Here is a 24,628-nt window from a genome sequence, read left to right as displayed (position 1 = left end):
GACAAATAACAGATAATAACATTTAAGAACCAAGACTGAGCACCAAACGTTGCGGGAGTGTCTATGCCCCTCGAGCCCACACCCTGCGCCCATTGCCCTGAACCCCATGACTTCTGCCTTCCCTCGCATCCGCCTGGCCTGAAGACGAGTGTTTGGTGCAGCGTCACACTGGGGGGAGAAAGCTCTCGATACGGATAAGCCGCGCCCGTCTTAGCACGCGTTGGCTCCTTGGCGCTGGTGTATACTTCACTATCTCTTCATTGGCCAACTTATCCTTTCGCCCCAATTCTCTTCTATGCCCTTCGCCCCCATGACCTCATGACCTCCGCTCTCCGCTCGTCCTTCTCTCCCTCCCTTCCGCCCCCCAACTCTCCCCCCCCCCCCACCCCGCCACCACTCCCGCCGGTGCATCACTGGAACTGCAGGCGCAGCAGGTCGCGGTAGTTCATCATGTCGTTGGCGGTGTCGGACCAGGCGGCGTGGCGGGCGCCGTCCATCTCGGAGGCGAGGGCGTTGCCCCGCTCCAGCAGGTGGTTGACGCCGCCGATGACGTCGCCGCACTCGGGGCAGTGCGCTCGCTCCATGGCGCCGCCGCACTCCCCGATGGCGTACACGTGGCCCCGCGAGCACTTGAACCAGTGGCCCTGGTGGTGGTGGTGGTGGTGTCGTTGGGGTGGGTGGGGGGGGAGTGGAGAGAGAGCGCTCGGTAGTTAGTCGATCGGCGGGGTAGCTGACCGAGCGAGCTCTTTTCGTGCGTGTGTATGTGTGTTTTTTTAAGGTGCATTGGGGTTCCCGTAGGTGAAAATGGCGGGTTCGCACACGGGACTCGCCATCCGGAGATCGTCGGCTCGGTTTGAATCTCCCCCCGGGGTGTGGCGGTTGAAACGGTAGTGCAAGTTCCTAAATCTCTCCCCCCCCCTCCGTCCGCCCGGCAGAATAAATGGACGCAACAGTTGATGTTGGTGCTCCCAATCTCTGCCAAGGCGTCTGATCGGTGCGAAAGAGTAGGCCAAGTTACACTCTGTAGAGGGCTCTCCTGAGCCGAATTTCGTCGAGGCCCTCCACTAGAGGGACATCTGGCGAGCACACTTCACCGTGTTGGTCACTGTGGGTTGGTGAAGGCGGGGGGGGGGGGGGCATAGACGTTGGCGTATAGTACAGTACAGCAACGGATATTGCTGCATTGCTCCCGGCTAACAAACATATCTGCACAGCAGCCTGCAACACCTTTTGTTTTAGGCACAGTGGTCGCCCATCCAAGCACTTCCCAGCCCCACACTGACTTGGCTTCTGAGATCTGACAAGATTGGATGCATGCCGATGAATTGGTCATAAGAATGCATGACACACGTGACCCATTTTTAAACGTTTGTCCACAATATTCGCTCGCAATGTTTCGTTTGGTTTACAGTTCACGTCGCGGTATTCATGCAAATTTCACCTCGCAACGCATCACACGCACGCGCAGAGGTGTGAGGAGCCATAGACTAGCGGGACGGCGGTCAACAATTACCCAAGCTCTGCAGTCCTCCACATATTAAGATGTTTTCTTCCAGTCAATGAGTGTCCATACGTGTGGTAGGAAGCCGGCGTAATCAATTACGCATGCGAGGGGGCAGCAGTTTATCCCGTACAGATGGAACAGGGAGATTAGTGCACAGGTTTCGTGCTGCCTTCTCTTGGCAAGCTGGGGTATACTGCACCTCGAGAAAGGACTTTCACAACTTTTGTGAGAGACACCAACCCTCACCTCCACAGTGCCGGATTACAGGTTGGCGCCAGCACCGCAGTATTCTCAAACAACGGCCACTGGTCAGCAATGATAAAGAGTGGCAGGTAATGAAGATATATATCTGCGTGCGGCTCGTAGCTGGATGAATACATCGCAGGATCGTGAGCGACGGCGGTGATTTGGGGAGGCCATCCGGCGGTGGACGGCCCACGGCCGATCGAACCAACCTGAGCCAATCCCATGGCCTTGACGATGTCCACGCGCTCGCCCTCCGACACGCCGAGCCCCGACAGCGGCAGCCGCTGGCGCACCCTGGCCATGAGCGCCTTGACGGCCGCCTCCCGCTCGGCCGAGAACCTCCCGCGCGCCTCCAGCAGCCGCAGCGCGTCCTGGGCGTCCGCCAGGGTCCCCGCGACGACGATGCCGCCGCCGCCGCCGGCGCCGGCCGCGGCCACGCGCTGGTAGCGGCACCACAGCTCTGCGAGCATCGTGAGCCGCAGCAGCTCCGTCTGCAGGTCGCGGAGCTCCTGCTCGCCCAGGCGGCTGCGCGGCTGCACGAGCCACCCGAGGAACTCCTTGAGCCGCCCGTCCACCCGTCGGCTCCGCTCGGCGCCGGCCACGCTGTGCGTCTCCAGCTGCAGCTTCAGCTCGGTCACCTTCTGGAACATGACGATGACGTTCTCGAGCGTGTGCAGCCGCGACGGCGAGGCGTCGTTGCCGTCCAGCATCTCCTGCAGCTTGTTGGTCTCCTTGTAGTAGTACAGGATCATGCTGTGGTTCCTCCTGAACTTGTCCTGCAGGAGGACGATCTGGCCGCGCGTGGCCGACTTGTCGCCGCCGCGCATCCTCCTCTTCACCTCCTCGATGTCGCGCAGCGTCTTCTTGACGACGTTGCCGTAGCGCAGGTTCCGCCGGATGGGCGTGCGGCACTTGGGGCAGACCTTGAGCCGGATGGACGTCGCGTCGCCCTCCTTGCCCTCCTCGTCCTGGGACATCCAGCGGTCCAGGCCGGACGCCTCGAGCACGTGCTTGCAGTCCTCGAGCTGCACGAAGCGGGCCGAGGGCTCGTCCTCGCTGCCAAAGAAGATCTCGGCGAGCTCGGCGGACGTCGCACACGCGGCACTTGTCGGGGCACGGCTCGCCGCAGAGGCCCGCGCAGGGGTGGCCGCAGCGCAGCGGCAGCTCGCAGGGGCGGTCGCACGGCCCCCGGTCGCACGGCTCGTGGCACAGGCGGCCGCAGGCGCGGTGCGGGCAGCGCCACTCGCACGGCTCCACGCAGGGCGCGCAGGTCTCGCCGCACGGGCGCCGGCACCGGCTGTGCACGCAGCGGTTCTCGCAGGGCAGCGCGCAGGGCGGGCAGTCGCGCGTGCAGGGCTCGCGGCAGCGGTGGCCGCACACGAGCGCCCGCTGGCACGGCTGGGCGCACTCCTTGTGGAAGCGCTGCTCGTGGCACTCGCAGCAGCTGCCGCGGCACGGGTGGCCGCAGTCGAGCGCGGCGGGGCACGGCGCGTAGCACGCGACGGCGGCCGGGTCGGCGTGGCACGCCACCTCCTTGCGGTGGGCGCACGGCAGCTCGGCCTCCACCGTCTCCTTGCACTTGCTCTCGCAGGCGACACCGCACGCCCGGCGGCAGCGGTGGCCGCAGCGCAGCGTCTTGCGGCAGGGCACCTGGCACGCAAACTCCTCCGGCGGCACGTGGCAGGGCACGCGCTGAGCGTGGCCGCAGCGCGGGATCTTCTTCTCGAGCGGCACCTCGCACTCGCCGCACTTCTCCCAGCAGGCCTTGGGGCAGCGGTGGCCGAGGGCGCACAGCACCTTCTGGCAGGGCTTGAGGCACAGGAACTCGACGTGCTCGGGGTCGTACGGGTGGCAGGCGCGCGTGCACACGTGGCCGCACTGCAGGCGGAACTCGCACGGCAGCGTGCAGCCGCCCTCGGGCGCGCGCCGGAAGTCGGTGTCGCGCGCCGCCACGACCTCGCGGTCCGGGTGCGCCTGGCAGCGCAGCAGCAGGCCCTCGCCCGCGCGGCCCTCGGAGCGCAGGGCCCGCAGGAGGCGCGCCCACAGCGGCACGGTGGCTGCCAGCATCGCGGCGTTGCCCACGACGTAGAGGCCCCGCTTGGCGCGCGACAGCGCCACGCACGCGCGGTTCTCGTTGCGCAGGAAACCCGGGCGTCCCTCGGCGTTGCTGCGCACGAGCGACAGCAGCACGATGTCGTTCTCCTCGCCCTGGTACTTGTCGACGACGCACACGCGCACGCCCTGGAAGGGGTCGCGCGGCATCATGCGGCGCAGCGCCAGCAGCTGGCCGGCGTACATGGTGAGCACGGTGATCTGCGCCGGACGGTAGCCCTGCAGGATGAGGTAGCGGCACAGCGCCACCACGAAGCGCGCCTCGTGGCGGTTGTGGCGGCTCCTCGAGTCGGCCACCTCCTCCTCCAGCTCGGAGTGCTCCACGAAGTACAGGTTGGTGCCCATGCCCTGCGCGGGTGCAAGAGACGAAGCGTTTCCCCACTTTGGTGACGGGGGCGGTGGGGGCGGTGGGGGCGGTGGACGCTGCGCGCTGATAGCGAGCACCGGTCAAGGCCGGAGCGGCGCACGGACCAAGGGGTGGCATGGCAAGCGTCACGACCAGATGTTCCCGTTTCCCCAATGCTGGTGTTTACACACTTTACCGGGTACTCATGGAAGGCCGAGTTGACTTCGGATATTTGCCACCAAAATTGGCCACAGCCAGGAATTTTGAACTCAAGTTGCCGGGATCGTAGCGAAGTGTGCTGACCATGACACTACCACTCTCCGCATGCGCATGCGCTAGTACAGATACATCATCCGCATCACCATCACTATCATTATCATCATGACCATAATTGCACCACCATCATCGTCGTCGTCATCGACATCAACGGGCACTAGCGCCACCACCTTAATTGTAGTATTTACCAAATTTATTTTCTAATACCCACGTGGCAATATTATAACACGGATCTTACGATTGAGCATGGGCACAAAAGTGCCACTTTGATGCCAATCGGATGGCTAAGCCAATGTCACTCGAATGCGACGAGTTTTAAACCTGTGGGTGGGGGGGGGGGGGAGAGGAGGGAGAAAGGAATCGCAAGGACAGAGCTCACCTTAATGTCCTCGTATTCCAGCACGGACGGGTGGTCCCGTAGCTCCGTGTAGATGTGCGGCACCAGGAGCCGCGCGATCTCCGGCCGCATGCGGTGCTGTGGGAGCGGAGGGGAGGGGGGGGGTGTGGGAGGGAGCGGAGGGGAGGGGAGGGGGGTGTGGGATGTGGGAGGGAGGGGAGGGGAGGGGGGGGTGTGGGAGCGGAGGGGAGGCGAGGGGGGGATGTGGGAGTGGAGGGGAGGGGGTGTGGGATGTGGGAGGGAGCGGAGGGGAGGGGGTGTGGGATGTGGGAGGGAGGGGAGGGGATGTGGGAGGGAGGGGAGGGGGGGATGGGATGTGGGAGGGAGGGGAGGGGGGTGTGGGATATGGGAAGTGGGAGGGGAGGGGGTGTGGGATGTGGGAGGGGATGTAAGGGGGGTGTGGAGAGGGAGGGGAGGTGCGATGTTCAGCTTGCGGTGTTACCAGAGCTGGGACGATTCGTGGATTAATCGAGTAAAGAATTGTCTACGGCAACTTTTCACATCGTCGATTGCTCGTGGCCCCTTGGAAAATGGTGGCCACCCCGACATCCTGCCCTCCCGAAGGCAGGAAACCCCCTGTAGGTCACGCCCAGCGTGACGCGGCTGATGATGCCGATGAAGTCACCAAGTGACGTCAATTCGCGACGTCATCTTGTTGCGATTGCGAATTAAATGCTTCTCCGAGGACCTGTGCAAGTTGGTAAAGCGATACAGAATCCATGCGTATGCAAGATCATCTTTCACCATCTCGTGTGTTCGTTACGTACGTGTCTGTGTGTGTGACTACGTTGCTCTTCCCTGCTTGGGAATAGAACAAGCTCATGAGCATGAGCACCGCTGAGACGGAGCAATGCAATCGGTGCACTTGCAGCAGCCAGGCAGATCGTGAGACCGCGAGAGACTGTGACGGCTTGGGAAGATCTTCACCCAGCAGTGGATAGATCATGGCTGATGATGGTTTTGGAAGAGCCTGTTCTTAAGATTCGTTTTTTTTTAATCTGTTACTTTTTATCGCACGTAAATGGACCTGAGATGCCGTGGTTTTAGGGGCGCTTAATCAGACACAAATGATTAATTATTAGTGTGTCGTGATAATTGTGATGATGATGATGATGACGATGTGTCACCTGGTACTGCAGCTTGACGAAGGGCAGGCCGTTGCGCACGAGGCGTTCGAAGAGAGACACCTCGAGGTGGAAGTGCGTGGCGAGCTCGTACACCGTGGCACTCGGACGCAGCTGCGGTCGTCACAACGCACGCCACCGGACAACGACAACGGAGCAACCTTAGCAGGGTGCGATCACAGGCAGACCTCGCTTAGCGCTTCAAGATGCGTTCCCGGAGCAGTGAGCGCCACGTGGGATCGGCGCTAGAAGAAGCCATACCATTGTACATTTGGGAATGGTGATCTTGAACGAGGAAGTGGGTGGACGGTACTTGTTGGTTGCTGTCGTGTTGGCGATGGAGTTGATGTCGGTGGGGGTATTGGCGATGGAGGTGGCGTTTGTGGTGTCGGTGATGAAGATGGTCAGAGTGGTGCTTCTTGGTGGTCGACGGAGGTGGTGGCACTGGTGGAGTGGTGGTGGTGCTGTTGGTGATGGAGGGTGTGTCGACGGTGCTGGTGATGGAGGTGGTGTCAGTGGTGTTAGTGATGGACCTGTTGATGGTAATAGTGACGGAAGCTGCGGTGACTGTGCGCATATACGTGCGTTGAACTTCTTTCGCACCGTACGTAGCCAACCATGCTAATCGGAGGTGCGGGTGAAAGACAACAAACTAAACACAAAAAAGCAGTTCTAAAGAAAGTATTTTCAATCTAGATGATGATTTAAAAGTGCATAGCTCCAGTGGCTTCCTAATATCGGCAAAGACGAGCGCGTTCCGGACGGCCGCAGAAGCGCATCTTAAAGCGCAGCGCGGTCCGGTGACCGCGTCTTTGTTTCGACGGTCAGACAAAAGCCGCTGCCGCGAGGATGACCGCCAGGCCGGGTGTATACGCCGCTACCTGCTGGTGGTCTCCGATGAGGATCAGGTGCTGGCAGCCGGGGCTCAGCGTGGTCACGATGTGCGCCTCCAGGACCTCGGCCGCCTCCTCCACAATGACGATGCGAGGCCGGATCTTCTGCAGCGTGTGCCGGTACTTGGCCGCGCCTGGCGGTCGCGCACAAAGGCAAAGGTAGCCTGTATAGACGCACGGGCGGCTGGAGCAAGGTGTGCCGAGCAAAGGCTGGATCGGCACGTGAAGAGGAGGTGTTGTTGTGTTGTGGTCAGCACCACTTGTCGGTCTCACCGGTGCTGTTGCTTACACACTGCACCGGGAATTCGTTTTAGTTCGACGAAGGGGAAACCAAGGATGGGTTCGGAGACTACTTGGCCACTCTTGTTGTCCGTGACCGGGGATCGAACCCACGTTGCTGGGAACGTAGCACAACGTTGTGAACCTACCACCCCACACATAACCCCACTGCACTACGACTCCACACATAATCCCACTGCACTACCACTCCACACATAATCCCACTGCACTACCACTCCACACATGATCCCACTGCACTACCACTCCACACATAATCCCACTGCAATACCACTCCACACATCATCCCACTGCACTACCACTCCACACATAACCCCACTGCACTACCACTCCACACATAATCCCACTGCACACACAGACTCCACACATAATCCCACTGCACTACCACTCCACACATAACCCCACTGCACTACCACTCCACACATAATCCCACTGCACTACCACTCCACACAATCCCACTGCACTACCACTCCACACATAATCCCACTGCACTACCACTCCACACAATCCCACTGCACTACCACTCCACACATAATCCCACTGCACTACCACTCCACACATAATCCCACTGCACACACAGACTCAACACATAATCCCACTGCACTACCACTCCACACATAATCCCACTGCACTACCACTCCACACATAATCCCACTGGCACACACAGACTCATCAAAGCCTGTCCAGCTCCATTGATCAGTACATTATCTTTGAAAGAACAAAAGACTTTGCGCACAAAACAACTACCCGAGCGTTCGAACAAAAATCCGCCGTTGATGAAATCGGCAGCGCTGCGCCTTCACGTCGGGTTGTCGTCGCTTCAGGGTGCAGGGGGGGGGGGGGCGCGTACCGGTGGTGGTCATGCCGATGACGCGGGCCTGCCGCAGGATGGCGAGCTCCTCCTCCTCCCGCACGTCCGCGAGCCTCTCGGCGCCCGTCTGGTACTCGCTCTCGTGGGTCTGGATCTGCCAGCGGATCTCCGCCTGGTACTTTTGCACCCAGCGCCTGCTCGCCGCAGTGGGAAAGGGGGGCGGGGGGCGGAGCGTTTTGGGCCGACGGAGTTTTGGCGACGATCAATGACGTCTGTGAACCTGGGAAAGCCTCGGTAAGTCTCGACGCTCCTGTTTTTTTAGCAGGGGGGGGGGGGGAGGGGTCCTGCTAAGTGTCGTGCCGGGTGGCGGGGGCGGGTAATGATTGCTTTGCCTTTTCCCGATTAAGTAGTTTGTGAGTAATTAAAAAATGTACGCAAATTTGGACCATGACGCCGGTACACGTGATCTCCTCTTTGTCGGAAAGCGACACGGGATCTTTAACGTCCAATGTGTTGGAGACGGTGTGTCATTTTAAGGTTAATACACGCTCAGAATTCAATAAACTTTTTATTTGACCAGGTAAAGCCCACTGAGCTACGTAACTTTTTTTCGGAAGCGACCTGGCATCAAATGATAGCTCGACGAAGTCGCTTATCACGTGGAAACGTGTAGCAGCCAAACACTCTAAACGCACGTCGATTCAAAACGTGGTGGGAAAAACCGGAGAAAAATCCACGCGACCACAGGGAGAACACGCCAACTCCAATTATATGGGCGCCAGGCTCGGGATCGAACCCATGACCTCCTGGGGTCTCGGGCAGCAAATATCTGCAACGAGCGGCAATACACGCCACCCACTGCTTGGCCGCGTCACCCCAATGTTGTGATGTAATCGCATTCATGTTCCCATCGATGAAATTGCGAAGGGCACCAATGACCCAGACTACGTGGAAGGTTCTTGTCATCGTTGGACCGCCATCGGTCCAACGGTTCTCACTGCATGCCAACGTTGGCCCAACGTTGGCATGTTTCTCTATTGTTATGCCCGAGAAATACAATGTCCGTCTTAGGCCTCGACAAGGTAAGGTAAAAGTTAAAGTGTAAAAAAAAACAAGCCTACCTTTACCTTGCCTTTAACCTTACCACAATACAATCACTCTACCCTACCTTTTACCCTTTAGCAGGTAAGGTAAAAGGTAAAAAGCAACAAGCCTACCCTTACCCCATACACATTGCCCGATTACAGGGTAATTACTGGGGCACTACTACACATGAACAAGGTTTATAAAGGTAAATGCTAGGAAGAATGCTTCGTTCATATAGAATACTCTCGATGATTCCAATTTTACACGCTTTCTTTGAAATCACTCTGTCTGTTGTTGTTGTCGTTGTTGTTGTCGTTGTTGTATCCTCAAATCTTGTAACTCAATTTTAACCCACTTCCCAACGTGGTATCGACTGCAAACTTGGGGCGAACCTGTAGAGCTGCCAGCGCTGCGGCAGCGTCAGGGCCCAGATGTCGTGCACGTTGGCCTCCTCCTCCTGCGTCATGCAGCTCGTCTTCCGCAGCTCCCTCCGCGCCGCGTGCCGCTGGCGCTTGGGGTTGCACACCACCTGCGCACGCACCCCCCCGACCCCCCCCCCGTGCACGTCAGCGGAGAGACGCAACGACGCCGGCGGCAAGCGACGCCAGGATTCGGGCTGCATGACATCGTAGCGGCACGAACACGAAACGCGCGTTCGACCTGCGCCTTACCTGCCACCCGCCACCGTCCCGGGCCCTGTGCTTCTGCTCCGCCGGCGTCCCCTGCGCCCCCTGCTCGTCGTCCTGCAGGGACATGGCCATGATGTTCCGCTGCAGCTGAGCGAGCCACTGGGCCTCGCCGTCGATCCCGCGTCCCCTGGCCGCCTCCATGTCGTCCTCCATCAACCGCGAGTCCTGGATGAGCTCCGCCTCGCCCGACACGCGGATCAGGTCGCCCTCGTCACTGCCGTCGCTCACGCCGACGCCGTCTTCGGTGGCGACGGCTTCCCTCCTGCGCTCGTCGCTCCTCCCGGGTGGCCGGTCGCCCCTCTCGTGCGGCCGCTCCCTGTGCTCCGTGGGAGGCGGCCGCTCCCTTCTGGTGCCGCCACGGCCGTGTTTATCGCCCTTCGCCGCTGCCACAGCCGCCGCCGCCGCCGTTGCCGTTGCCGCTGCCGCTGCCGCTCCTTGCTTTTCGCTGGCGAGTAGGTGACCGCTGCCCATCCACTCGCCTTCATCGTCTGATTGGAGGGGAAAGACAAAAAACAAACATCACATGGTGGCATGAAACTAAAAAATAAAGCAGCAGTTCAGGTGTGAATGTTTAGGAAAGAGAATGAGAGGTTCAGCTCTCGGATGTGTTTTCCGCTTTCACTGTGTATTGTTTGGCATGATGTCCGACGTTTCGCGCCACGCTCTCGGAGATTTCTCAGCAACGCGGAGCGAAACTTACGCGGTAGTCGGATGAGAGGTGGCCGGGTGAATTGGGGATCGGAGCACTGAGCTGGTACCACTGAGATCGTGGGTTCTAAATCTGGGCAGCCACCTGTGGTTAAACTGGGTCCTCCAGTCTCGCGAGATCCCAGATCCTATCCCAGTCACCGTTGACGACACGAAAAAAAACTAAACATTAAATTTGAGTTCTTAGGTGGTGGCTATGCACACCCGTAATCTCGCACTGCGGAGGCAGCGACCCTTTGTGGATCGTTCAAAGGTCGTGAAACTCCCTTCCCGTGGGTGTCGGGGTGCCATACCCTGGCTCGCCGGGAGAATAAAGAGCAGCAAAAAACACTGCGGTGTCCTCCCACACGTGTAAACACGGATTGGCCGATGACACCTTCATATATCGAGGACCGCAGATCTTGGGCAAGTTGTTTGCGCCTGCTCGCCGCGTGGCTGCTTTCTGTGGTTCCTCCGTCTCTTCGAGAGTGGTTTAAAAAAAAATCGTGCATGCTATCATAAAAAAATATATTTAACTCAGCCTGTCGAAATAGTGGCTCCGATTTAGATTAAAAAAAAGGTCGTAATCAAAGAGTTTTACCCGACGGGTCGGTGGAGGTCTCCTCGATGACGTCGTCCGCTTCCTCCAGCAACGTCTCCACGGACAGCGCCGCCTCCGCCACGGAGCCGCCGATGCCCAGCCACTCGAGGATGCGCGACGACTGGCGCCCTGGCGCACGCCGACCACCGGCCTTCTCCTGCTGCGCAGGCCACACCGCAAAGCGCCGTCACTCGCCGCCGCGGCCGCTGACACCGCCGGCGAGCGGCCCCCCTGCCCCACCGCCTCCCGGGCCGGCCTGGCTCTGACGGTCACCCGTAAAACTAAACTCGTTTTTATCTTACCAAACTAAACTGTTTTTAAATTCTTTATATTAAGTTCACTTGCTTGCTTGCTTGCGCGCTTAAGACCGTGCAAATCTTTCGGTCGTTTTTTAACCCACTTCCCGTGATCCAATCGAGCTGACATTTTGCACACAGACTCGTTGTGCGTGACAATTTATTTTCGTGAAATTTTTTTTTCCAAAATTGTACACTTTTTAGGAATTTTTTTAAAATATTTAATTACCAATTGCTTAATGGTGGCAGGCAATCATCTGACCCATAGGTGGCAGCCATCTCAAGCCAGAGGACGAGAGGACTCTAGCTGCCACGCATATAAAGGGTTAATTTTTATTTACTTTAGCAGGTAAGGCCCACCGAGCTTTCCAGCATTTTTTCAGAAGCGACCTGGCCACCCCACAAACGATAGCTCAGCGAAGTGGCTCACCACGTGGAAATGTAAAGCGGGAGCCAAACACTCCGACACGCGTGACGTTGATTATAAAAGTGGAGGGAAAAACCAGAGAGCAGCAGCAGCACCCCGGCCGCCTGGCTCGGAGAGAGCGGCACCTGCCCCGGGCTGGCGTGGCTCTCGAGTCTTTGCCGAGCGTCTCAAGATGCCCCCACCTCATCTCGCCGCTCTCTCGTATGACCCCAATCTCGTCTCTCTCTGTCTCTCTCTCTCTCTCCGTCCCTCCTTCTCGCTGTGTCCCAATCCCGTCTTCGGTCCTCCTTGCAGTCCTCCACTGGGATCAACCTCCCCGCTACATGGAGCAGTCCCTCCCCCCCCCCCCCCCCCTCCTGAACCTCCTTTCGTTCTTCTCTACTGGACACCTGTGAAAAAAAGAGCTTCATATGCAGATCTAAACAAAGATTCTGATGAAAGCTCACCTCGTCTCCATTGCCCAATCTCATTGCTCTTCCATCCCCTCATCCCTCCCCTCCCCTGAGAGCCCTTCCTTGACCCCCACGTGACCCCCTCTGTTTCGGTCACTCGTTCCTCGGCCCCTACACCGCATCTAAATCACTCTTCTTTCGTTACCGCTTTTTGTAAAACTACGCAAAGCGCCTCGAGCCACCGCGAGTTCGATCTATGAATATAAAACAAGGTAAGACTGAGCCGTACTCTGACGCTGCAAGCATCACCCCCCACCCCCCACCCGAGCAGCGTACCGGGCGCGCCATGAGCTGCGCGAGGTGGTCGCTGGCGATGCAGGGCTGCAGGACGCGCTCGCGCAGCACGCCTTGCTGCGCCGCGCGCAGGTGAGCCGCCTCCTGTTCGATCCGCTGCCGCAGGCGCCGCATGTCCTGGGAGATCTGCAACAGCGCGCGAGGTGAGCGTCAGCGCCGTCGCAGCCCTCGACGGCCCGCTCCCTGTGACCGGCGTCAAAGGCCGGGCGTCATCACCGCCGCTAATGATATTGCGACCACCACCACCACTAAAGACAACGATCATCCGTGTGGCCTTAACAGACTGTTGGGGCAAGCGCTGTTGGTGAGCGACTATGAAGGCCGGCACAGCACACGAGGAGGTGGTTGGCCAGCACCACGCCTGACCAAATTTGTCTCCCCAGTGGCGATGTTTACACACCGCCACCACCACCAGGCATTATCACCACACTGCTATCATTAGCACCACCACCACCATCGGGGAGCGGTGGGGAGAGACGTGGAAAGGGTGGTGCAGTTAACAATCTTGACAATGAGCTGGTAAGTATTGCTTAAGGTTTTATTTTTGCTCATCTCACGAGTAGGATCTGGCCCCCCCCCACCCCCCACTCCAGCTCTGAACGATGAGTCGCCACTAAGCCCACCACCGTCGTCTCCGACACAGGCCGCGCGGTTGCCCCGCGTGGCCGCATCACCGCCGTGCTGTCACGCGTACCGCGGAGAAGGTGGTGCGCAGGTGCGGGGGTATTTTCCGGCGGAAGTCGGCCGAGTTGCGCAGCTCCTTGAGCGAGAACTTCTTCATCACGTCGCTGGCGCTGCGGCCGCCCACGCGGACGAGGTCCTTCTCGAAGCGCGCGATGCCTGCAGGGAAAACCCGACAGCGCGGAGGGAGCCCGATTACGACCGCTCGCTCGTGCCAAACGTTGCGTCTCGAGTGGTTGTGATGTGTGTATGTGTGTATGTGTGTGTTGAACTTCTTTTGCACCTGTACGTAGCCAACCTTCCTAATCGGAGGTGATGACAGACAGGACTTCACAAAACAGATTTCTGCTGCTGCTGGTGTTATTGCCCTGCGTGCGTGCATGCTGCTGTACAGTAGCCGCTTGTTGCTGCTGCAACGGGCCGCCTAAGCTACGGCAAGCGGTTCGTTCAGAGTCGCAGCCTGTGAGTGTTACATCTGTACACGCTGGTAATATTTACCGGCGTGGTACATCGTCACTCCCAATTCACCGTTCGTCTTCATGGTTTACGGAGATAGGGAAGAGAGGTGGAGGGGGAAACTCGAGCAACAGTTGGTCACAAAGTCACTTCGCAGTCGTCGTAACCAAACGAAGTTGCAAAATTACGTTCGTGACGTTTAATAAATGAATTGCACGAGAAGCTTTGCGCTGTTGCAATGTATTCATTATTTCAGTCTCCCTCAAGCATCGCACGAACTTCCGTCAACAGGCTCTTCGCACCTGGTCTCAAGCTTCACACACACGCGCACGAAGCCACACGGGCGAGCGCTTTCCTCCGTCCACCGGCGCGTACCTTCCAGGAACTGGTCGAGGGCGTGGTTCGTGTAGCACACCACGAGGACGGGGCTGGGCTGGCCCTTCTGCCACACGGGTGCGTTGTGGAGCAGCAGCTGAGCAATCTTCAACCCCACGTACGTTTTACCTGCAGAGAGTCGGGAAGGGCTTTGGCGGGGGGCGGCACTACGATGGAGAGGCGCTCTCTGGTGTTGGGCGAGATCGGCCTTCAGACACGGCTCGGGTCAAGTAGCGCGCAGCGTGTTCGGCACGGGCCCGCAGAGGTGGCAACCCTAGTGTGTGTGTGTACGTGTGGGGAGCGGTTGTGTAGCGATTGGCACGCTGCGCTATAAACCCGGCGACCCGGGTTCGATTCCCGCTCACGGCCACCAACAGTGACGATCATCTGAACTGGTCCTGAGCCTCCCCTAGGTCGACTCGGCCTCAAATGAGTACCTGGTGCGGTGTGTAAACATCGCCACTAGGGAGACGAAGGCGGTCGGGCGTGGTTCTGGCCATCCACCCCCTCGTGCGCCGTGCCGATCTTCATAGGTGCTCGTTAACAGCACTTGCTCCTCCAGTCTCTTAAAGGCTATACGGATCTTTTGTCTTTGTTTGTGTGCCCACTTATTTGAGAGGAGTAATGTAGTCGTTAGCGTGACACGCCTTGAGCGCGGTGATTTGAGTTCTCTTCCCGCTGATGGCCAACATCAGTGACAAATATCTGGACCATTCCTGGGTCCGCCCAAGGTCAACTCATCGTTAATTGAGTACCTGGTGTGGTGCGTAGATGTCGACACTGGGAAGACAAAGGTGGTCGGGTGTGCCACTAGCCACATCACCTCTGTGTGACGTGTTGGTCTTCATAGTGTTGCTCACTAACAGCACCTGCCCCCAACAGTTTGCTCGTCCCTATCTTATTTTATATTTGAAGAGCACCTTAGCTCAATGCACGTTACACGGTTTAAAAAGCACTCGCAAAAACACAGTGATCTAGACGCCAGGGGTGTGCAAGGGTCGAGGAATGAGTGACCATAACAGAGGGCATTATGGGGTCACAAAAGGGCAGGGGAGGGGAGGGGAAGAGAAGAATGGGCAATGGAGAAAAGGTGGACTTTGAGAGAGGATCGGAAGGAGGCTAAGGAGACGGGGACTTCTTAATATATTCTTAGGTTTTTTCGGTAAAGTCACGTAGGTAAACTTTTACTTTTATTAATTTTAATTTTTTACCTACGTGACTTTACCGAAAAAACCTAAGAATATGAATCCTTGCAGTCACGAAAGCTTCAAATCTACTTCTTAATATCCAGGTGGAGGGGGTGCAAGGAGAGAAAAGGATCGAAAAGGAAATGCCGGCACAAGGAGGAGCGACGGAGAGAGAGACGAGCGAGTACCGGTGCCGGGCGGGCCCTGAATGATGGCGAGCTCCCGGCTGAGCGCCAGCCTCAGAGCCTCCGCCTGCGACTCGTCGAGCCGGAGGTCGTCGGCGCTGGGCCACTGCCGGGCGTCCACCACGTCCACCATCGGGCGCGGCTCGAGCAGGTGCAGGTACGAGTCGTCCGGCAGCTCCGTGTGCAGCGCGGGGCTGAAGTCGTACTTTGGTCTGAGGATCGTGGGAACCGCCGTTAACCAAAGCCATCGCCAACGGGACTTCACACGTTCCTACTGTCGTGGTGTAATGGTGAGCGCAATGGGCTCGGCAAATGTGTGAACATCGCCATTCGCTCGTGCACTGTGTGGCAGCCGGACCCCAACTTCCCAGCATGCCCCACGTGTCAACCCAGTGTTATGGTATTCACCTACTTTCTAATTTTTATTTTGAAATGTGTAATGCCCACAGTTTCCTTTCCCTTTCAAAGACGAAATGACTTTGAGGCAAGGGGTAGCACAGGCAGCCAGAACCGAAGACAAAATTGCCCAAGTTCTGTGGTCCTATATTTGGGAGTGTTGCCAACACCAATAATGAATGTTTTATGCATCGCACATACGGGCGCGTATCGGTCAATCAATGGTGTAATGGTTTCGACACTGGAATTGCAATCCAGAGGTCGCGAGTTTGATTTCCTGGCATGGTAATTAAAATAATGCGGCAACTTTCTAAAAATCCCCCGCACCTCTGTCCATCCAGTGATAAAGATGGGTGTACGTCACAGCCTATTGGCAGGTCACATGTGGAAGGCTAATGTGTGGATACGCATACATCTTCCAAGATTCTGGCCATCATGGAAGAATAGGCCAAATACCCTATCGAGAGGGGCTCTCTTCAGCTCCCGTTAGTGAAGGCCCTTCTGCCAGCAATGGCATGAGCAAATAGTTGCAGGGCTGCACCTTTACCTTTACGATCCCGATGCAGCAGCAGCAGCGGCAGCGAAGTATTGAGGGTTTGGCGAAGTGTGGCCAGTCCAGGTGTGCACCTGAGCACGATGTGAGATTGGCTAACGGTGGTGTGCGAGAGTCGGTTGTGAGGGTACTGTGCAACTGCGTGCATGACTTTTTAGTCTGTGGGCTGGCTGGTGATGATTTAAGCGGTTTGTTTATTGGTTCTGGGTATTTTGCCCCTGTCTATAATATCAGGACAGCCAGTGGCATTCGATCAACAGACTACAATTATTCTTGGGTCTTTCGGTAAAGTCACGTAGATAGGTTCAAAAAAAATAACAAAAAATAACAGAAAACTATGACTCTTCGATCGCAACACAAGCGGTCGTCTTCAAGATTCAACAGACGACAACTTTTGATGAGACTCGTGAAGCTGAAACTGACAAAGCCAACCGGGCGACATGAGTCTGACATCAGGTCACATTGGCCAATTGGTTCGATGTCATTTCCTTGAACTCTATTTTTTAAAATAAATCATAGTTGCTGAGCTCAGGCCCAAAGACCAATTACATAGAGCAGTTAGCAGCAGGAAGCACGAGCATTAATGTCATTTAAACACATTCCTTCGGTGCGGGCAGGTAGGAACTTGGTTGGACAGCGCATTCGTATGATCCGTGTGACGCGGCGCAAGCTGCGTGGGGCGGCGCGTCACGTGTGGCTGAGCCCGCCCCGAAGCACTCTATGAAATACAAATCGAGGGCTTGGCTATGCACGACAGACAGACAAATAATCCCTGGTGGGCAGTGTGGAACTGTTGTTCCTACCTGTAATATTAATTTATAACCCTTTGTTAAGTCACTGCTGAATAAGGCCTCTTCCATACCGTGTTGTTTGTGGTGGGCGTTTGACCATACTTCACCATGCTCGTCAGTGCAGGCTGGTGAACCGGCTCGGATATCGCTCGCCGATGAGGTTAGCCATGGTCAAACTCAGGTCACTGGGAACATGCAATTTGCACTGACCGCCGCACGACCCCTCCACCCCTGCGGTTATATTGCAGGTAAAATGTATTTCTTTAACTGAGCAACTTGGGGGGAAAAAGAATGACAGGAGGGAGCTCCAATGTCGACCAGTGCGAGAGAATCAATACGTTGCGTGCTTTAAATTGGCGCTGCTATCAAGGTCGAGGTGTAAAGTTCACGACGACAACGACTCTGCTAGCGGCCATGAAGGAGCGACAAGAAGGCGTCTGAACGCTGCTGAGAAAGTGGCGAGGATCAACTGGCGAGTGTCGAGGAATGTTCCACACTGTGGCCGCGTGCCAAGGCCTCGCCCTCACCTGGGCAGAGTGGCCAGGTAGTCGGGCGGCTCCACGTCCTTCTGGCACTCGACGATGTAGCGTCGGAACGGGAAGTCGACCTCCTCGGCCTCCTGCAGGCCCTCCAGCACGTGGCGGTACGCCTCGAAGTACGCCGTCGTCTCCACCATGAGGAAGACGTCCGACGGCTTGACGTCGGGCAGCTCCCGCCGGCTCTCCTTGCTGAAGCAGAGGCTCACGAGGCCCTGGCGGAGGTCCTCGCAGCCGCGGTTGGCCACCGACGCGAACAGCATGCTGTCGAAGTTGTCGCGCGAGAGGCACACGAGCGAGCCGAACAGCAGCCTCTTGGAGTTGTCCCAGCGCACGGAGCGCAGCGGGCGCACGTCGAAGCTCACGTTGTGGATGATGCCCACCGAGGAGCAGGACGGCGACACGAGCCGCACGTCGTGGTACACGCGGATGTCGTCGTAGCGACGCCGCCGCTGCTGCTGCTGCTGCTGCTCACGCCCCGCGACGCTCAGCAGCTCCGCGATGCCCTCGCGCAGGGGCCTCAGGAAGTCCTCGCGCAGAAGCCGGAACTGCGTGTCGAGGTACGTGGCCACGTCCGGGTAGCCGCCGCGGACAACGTTGGCGCGGATGAACGGCTCGGCCTTCTCGTGAATGTCGGCGTACGTCGGGTAGATGGACAGCGTGTGGAAGTCCTCCGGCGGGCGCGACGACGGGTCGCCCCTGAGCGCCGCGGCATCCGACCGCAGGTTGCCCTCGCGCTTCTTGTTGAGCAGGAAGTCCGTGAGCTTCTTCAGCTCCTCGTAGGCCTTCTCGGCTTTGGCGTCGAGGGCGACGCCGCAGAGCTTCAGGTAGTTGACGCTGCCCTCCACGGCGCTCAGCAGCAGGGACACGTCCGCGATCGCGCTCGCCGGGAACGTGCCGATGATGGTGGAGAGGAGCACCAGGATGTCCGCGATCTGCGCCGAGAGCTTGCCCAGCTTCTCAGGAGCGTTCTCGAGTTTCATTTGCACCACGAAGAATGGCAGCACCCTGCGGAAGAAGGGCGACTCTTTGACGGTGGACAGCATGTGCTGCAGGCTCTTGCGGTTGCCCTGGCAGGCGCATGCCTTGGCCAGCACCTGCACGAGCAGCACCAGCACGTCCCTCTGCATCTCCATCTTCTGGAGGAGCGGACGCAGCCCGCAGATCGGAGACGCCAGGCGCATCACGATCTCCGACTGGTCCTTCTCCAGGAGGTCCCACAGGGCCCGCGTGCCCATCGCCCGCTCCTGGAAAGTCCTGGGCCCCCTGTCGTTGATGTCGCGCGGGGACCCCCCCCACGTTCTCCCGCCGCCGCCGCCGCCGCCACCGCCGCCATCGCCGTCATCCTGCCACCTGGGGCCTCTCTGTGGGGCCTTCCCGGATGTCCCTCTGCCGAGGGTCTCGAGCGACAGATCCCTGTCTTCCCGGCTGCTTCTGCTGCCGCTGCCGTTGTAGCGACCTGGCCCGTCCCCGCGCCGCCTCCGTGTGTGGTCGGGGCACGTGTTGTTGCGGGAGAGGCACGGCCACTCGTCGGTGGTCGCGAGCGGTCGGGTCTTCGCGCTCTCCCCGGGCCACCATCTCCTCTGTGCTGGCGGCTGCATCACGAAGGGCTTCTCCGGGCAGCCGCGCTCCAGCCCCACGTTCGTTTGGTCCTCTCCCCACAGGGAGCACTGGGAGGGCCACGCGGACGACTTATCTGGGAAATGTAAAGAGGGATAAGAAAACAGAAGCACGGCAACTGTGCTATGGTCTCCTCTGGCATTTTTTTTTTACATACGCAGCTGGCTCTAACATTACTGTTCTGTTTTTTTTTCTTCCCATATTGACATAAAACAGTACTTGCTGATATAAAAATAGAGGAATGGGGAGAATAAATCCTAAAAAAAGATCAGCTTAGCAATCAGTCAGAGCCGCCTACTCTCTCCTCTCTCCCTCCCTCCTCCTGCTCATCGTTTGCAATGACTCCCTACATCTGCCATTGTCATCGGGGCCCCTCCAGTGCCACCTGTCTGGCTTTTCCCATGATCGACCTCATGTTGAGATAGTCGCTGTCCTGGGAAATCTGTAATGTCTTCCTGGGACATTACGTTTTTTGTCCTTCCCCCGCACCTCCGATCAGTGCGGTTGGCTACGTACGGTGCGAAAGAAGTTCAACATTCGTACACACATTAACAGTCACCTGTTTTTGTCCGTTTTGAAATAATACACTGCTCAAGACAACACATTTACACGTCGTTCTCACTCCCTCCTCTGGTATCGTTATCAATTCTTCTCCCCGCGATGTCCCATTTTTTGTTTGTTTGTACCTCTAGAGGCGGCCACCCTTGCCCTCCGTGGTGTACGTACCGCTCGCGTCGGATGCAATGGGGGACGATGTGGGTGGCCCCCACCCCCTGCCCCGGCCGCCCCTGTGGCCCCGGCCGCCCCCCCGAGCCCGCCCACCACCCCTCCAGGGCCGGGTCGGTCCTTGCCAGGCCATCTTGGGCCCTCTGGGCCCTGCAAGTCAGAGAAAGAGACATAAACAAGCATTAAATTTCGATTTAAAGCTTTCGTGACTGCAGCGATTCATCTTCTTGGTTCTTTCGGTAAAGTCACGTAGAAGGGAAGTAATAAAATAATAAAAATGAAACATAATAAAATCATTCTCACGACGTTTCGGCCACAACGCACGGCTGCTTGCGTTGTGGCCGAAACGTCGTGATAATTATTTTATTATGTTTTACAAACATTAAATTTCGATTTAAAGCTTTCGTGACTGCAGGGATTCATCTTCTTGGTTCTTTCGGTAAAGTCACGTAGAAGGGAAATAATAAAATAATACAAATAAAACATTAAATCATTCTCACGACGTTTCGGCCACAACGCACGGCTGCTTGCGTTGTGGCCGAAACGTCGTGAGAATTATTTTATTATGTTGTATTTTTATTATTTTATTATTTCCCTTCTACGTGACTTTACCGAAAGAACCAAGAAGATAAACAAACATTGTTTAAATGCATAACACTTCACAAGCACAGAGGCAAAGCTATGTATAGGAGACTGCCCCAATAAAAAAAAAAAGCCACGTGACATTATATGGTAGGCATGTTTTTGTAGAGAAAGTGGATTTGTCCCTGGGAATTTACTGGGAATTCAGCTATCGCGCAAGCATTTGCGTGGTTAGTTTTTTTTTTCTCTTGTACTTTTCCTCGTCCTTCGCATGAGGGAAGGTGTTTATAATCCGCTCACACCACCCAGGCTCCGGTGTTTGTGATTGGGGGTGGTTATGCAACACCGTGGTGTCTTTCCAATATTGCCGATTGTATGTGGATTGTGAATGCTGACAATTTGGCCACGATTGGTAATGGTGCTTGCTTTTAATTTGCCAGTCCATAATAACATGGGTAGGAGTTCAATTCAGAAAAAAACGGCACTGCAAACACCCCCTATAAAAATGGTACCTTCCAGTACTCCGCCACTCAACCACAGCAGCCACAATCATGGGCTGATCATCATGGAAAATGCCACCGATTGTTGGAGTGTTTTAAGGAAATTACTTAAATTGGGGAAGGGGTCATTCCATTTCAACTGGACTAGAGGACGGTCCACACCTCATAAATTCTGGTTGTCATTTTTTTTTTCAAGAACATCTGAGATACGTTCTTGTGAAATTTGAACACAAAACCAAAATGACAGTTCCTCGCGAAACATTTTGGGCCAGATATGGCCCTTGACAAATGTGAACCTTTGACCTGGATAAACACCGCTTGAGATTAAATTTGCAATTTTTAAAATAGAATTTTTTAAGCCAGAGCCTTGAAAATTTGCATACTGACTAATTGTATCATAAAACAAATCTGTCATGTTTATAAATTATATTACTGTACACATTTATAAGAAAATTATTATTCAATGTTGCCAAATTGCTGTATATTGTTTGCAATTTGAAAAGCATAATAAAAGTTACACTTTTTCCCATGTTAAATAGATTTCTAAAAATATGTTGTCTTACAGCTACCTCATAATTTCCAAAATAAATGCGCTAAAAATGTACCACAGGGAGAGAACAGAAATGCACCTACTATACCTTAACGATTTCACATATTTCCAGACTTATCTTTTATACATGAATTACTGTCAAATCTCCAAAAATGTGTTCCTCAATTACACCGTAACATTTCAGAATATCTTGATTATAAAGCACTTAAACTGTGATGTTAAAACCGCTACTTTCGTCGCCATTTGTATTTTGGAGGTTACGGGTCAACATTTTAAGGGCCATATCTCAGGAAATGTAACATCGCAAGACCACGAGGGATGGATGGCCGGTGGGTTGGGGAGGCCTTCGTCCAGCAGTGGATTGACCATGGCTCATGAACATTTGAGCCAAACATTTCCTTCAGGGACAATTTTCGTTCCATTCATATTTCCTCTGCATCTCTGGAATCGTTTTTTCAAGAACATCTCAGATGGTCAGGTTGTGGGACTTCTTTAGCACTTGGCCGGTTGACACAGAATGACCAATCGTGGTTTTTCAGATTGCTCTGTCCTCCTAAAATTACCCAATATAAACCCATTAACACCTGCTTGGTCCGTCTGAATACCACACGTAAGGTGCGGTGTGCTGCATTTCAATCAAACCATTCCAAAAGCACAATGTGACCAGTGTTGCCGGCTGCCATTTTGCCCCGCGTGTGTTTTTATTTTCCAACGCCCACCCCTGCAGGCGTACTGGGGGGGGGGGGGGGGGGGCGGTGACCACGATAAGCAACCCAAACCAATGACGCAAGTTCAATCCCAGCCCCAAGCCAACATTTACAACAATTTTATTTCCCTCCTCCCACTCGTGTGGACAAGGAAGCAGGTGCCTATGACCTCGAAGCAGTTTTGCCTCAAAACAAGTGGCCATGTGTGTTCCATTTGCCACTAATGTGTTGTGAGTGCTCAATGTGACGTTTTAAAACATTATTTTGCCGTGCAGGCCGTCTGCCTTGTACGTAAGTTGACGAATGGCGACTTCTATCCCCGAAAGGAGTGCGGAACCAGTTTTTTTTACATCTAGGAGAGCACCATTTATTATTGTGTCATGTTCTTTGCTTGCAACAGCCATTGGCAGTGTGTCAGGAAAACAGAATGTTCTGATAACACAAAATGATTTCGTCATCTGGTCAAGACGACAGCCTCACTCCCACACCCAGTCTTCACAGCCATGGGTGGGCAGGATCTTCCCCAATTTTTTGTGTAAAACACCCGAGTGGCGATGGAGGGGGAATACAAACATCCGTCAACTCGGTGTGAATTAACACGGAAACCACCTTTAAAACCTTTGTGTATTTCAGTTTGTATTGAAACACAGAATTTTTGCCGGGATGCACTAGAGCTAGAGGCTTTTCAATCTGTAGACGGAATCATACTAAAGTCTGGCCAGACGGGCTTTAGAATAATTACATACGTTTAGAAAACCCTGATGACCTTTGCATCATGTCCTGTATGCACCGTTGTATGATATTAACTCTCCGCGCTGGAGAATCTTGGATTGCTAGGGATTGGATGCCTCATGGTGCCCAAGTGATGGTTATGCTCATGCTGTGAGTGGTACAAACATCCCATCTGTCTGCTACACTAGGTGGTGTTGTCTAGTAACTTGTGTGTAACGGCTAGCGCACTGCGCTGACCGGCGACCCGAGTTCGATTCCCCGCTCACGGCCAATACCAGTAATGATTATATGAACCAGTCTTGGGCCTCCCTAAGGTCAACTCGGCATTGAATGAGTACCTATTGCGATTTGTAAACACAGCCACGAGGGAGACAACGGCAGCCGGGCGCGGTGTTAACCAACCACTTCCTCGTGTGCCATGCCGGCCTTCATTAGTGCTCGCTAACAGCACTTTCCCTGACAGTCTGTTATGTCTATATGGGGTATCTTTGGCCGTGGTTTTGTTGTGTGTTATCCAGATAATTGTGTGTGGGGGGGGGGTTTCCACGGTCGCACAATGTATTTTGTTTGCTTGACCCAAAAGGTCAAATGGGGGACATGTTTCCTTGAACTGGTAATCCTGCACGTGATACCAAACACAAGAGCCTCACAGCATTGGGTGAAAGATGTCTGAATTCATTGGCTTGAGAAGCCTGAGATGAGCTGCAGGGTAGAATTTGAAGGGGCCATGAGCATTGAGAGCACGACTGTGGATGAGAAAAAAATTTAACCTGTAAAAACAAAGTTTTTCACTATAAATCCTTTATATGCGTGGCGGCTAGAGTCCTCTCGTCCTCTGGCTTGAGATGGCTGCCACCTATGGGTCGGATGATTGCCTGCCACCATTAAGCAATTGGTAATTAAATATAATTTATTTTTTCCTAAAATGTTGAAAATTTAGGAAAAAATTTTTCACGAAAATAAATTGTCACGCACAACGAGTCTGTGTGCAAAATGTCAGCTCGATTGGATCACGGGAAGTGGGTTAAAAAACGACTGAAAGATTTGCACGGTCGTAAGCGCGCAAGCAAGCAAGCAAGTGAACTTAATATAAAGGATTTAAAAAGGCGCAGCTTCGAATTGCTGTGTTCATCCGACTCGCACGTCATAATTGTAGGCGTATTTTATTAAAAGCTCCTGCTATGGCGTAAGGTTAGCACACCGGACAGGCAATCCGGTTCAGCTGGACAAGTTTCCTGAATCTCTCCGCCTCTGTCCGTCCAGCAGTATACGTGGGTAATCAGTGAGTCGATCGGCAGGTAACACGTAGCGGCGTAAAGTGTGGGTAACTCCAACCTCTTCTCAGACATCCAGCCAGCGTGGAGGACTAGTCAAAAACACTCTTCTTGGTTCTTTCGGTAAAGTCACGTAGAAGGGAAATAATAAAATAATAAAAATAAAACATAATAAAATACAATTCTCACGACGTTTCGGCCACAACGCAAGCAGCCGTCCTCAGGTGAAGAACAGGTCT

The 24,628-nt window shown here is 55.3% G+C and overlaps 1 protein-coding gene across 1 annotated transcript in view; it reads right to left on the bottom strand.

The window, feature by feature from the left end:
• Positions 1-337: 337 nt before the first annotated feature.
• LOC133350917 (NFX1-type zinc finger-containing protein 1-like) overlaps positions 338-24,628 on the bottom strand; it is a 35,956-nt gene continuing 11,665 nt past the window's right edge. Inside the window, 16 exon segments of the mRNA XM_061565758.1 lie at positions 338-644; positions 1,960-2,838; positions 2,840-4,210; positions 4,864-4,959; positions 6,009-6,119; positions 6,887-7,032; positions 8,046-8,200; positions 9,485-9,621; positions 9,764-10,269; positions 11,070-11,229; positions 12,521-12,664; positions 13,233-13,378; positions 14,051-14,179; positions 15,426-15,634; positions 17,690-19,394; positions 20,045-20,194. Coding sequence (XP_061421742.1) covers positions 411-644; positions 1,960-2,838; positions 2,840-4,210; positions 4,864-4,959; positions 6,009-6,119; positions 6,887-7,032; positions 8,046-8,200; positions 9,485-9,621; positions 9,764-10,269; positions 11,070-11,229; positions 12,521-12,664; positions 13,233-13,378; positions 14,051-14,179; positions 15,426-15,634; positions 17,690-19,394; positions 20,045-20,177 — 6,261 coding nt within the window. The 5' untranslated portion in view covers positions 20,178-20,194 and the 3' untranslated portion in view covers positions 338-410.

The sequence above is a fragment of the Lethenteron reissneri genome, chromosome 35 (genome assembly GCF_015708825.2).
Source record: "Lethenteron reissneri isolate LAM-NWPU_2019-01 chromosome 35, ASM1570882v1, whole genome shotgun sequence".
Classification (NCBI taxonomy): domain Eukaryota; kingdom Metazoa; phylum Chordata; class Hyperoartia; order Petromyzontiformes; family Petromyzontidae; genus Lethenteron; species Lethenteron reissneri.
Note: the sequence above shows the minus strand (reverse complement) of the source record. Positions and strands in the feature narration are given on the sequence as shown.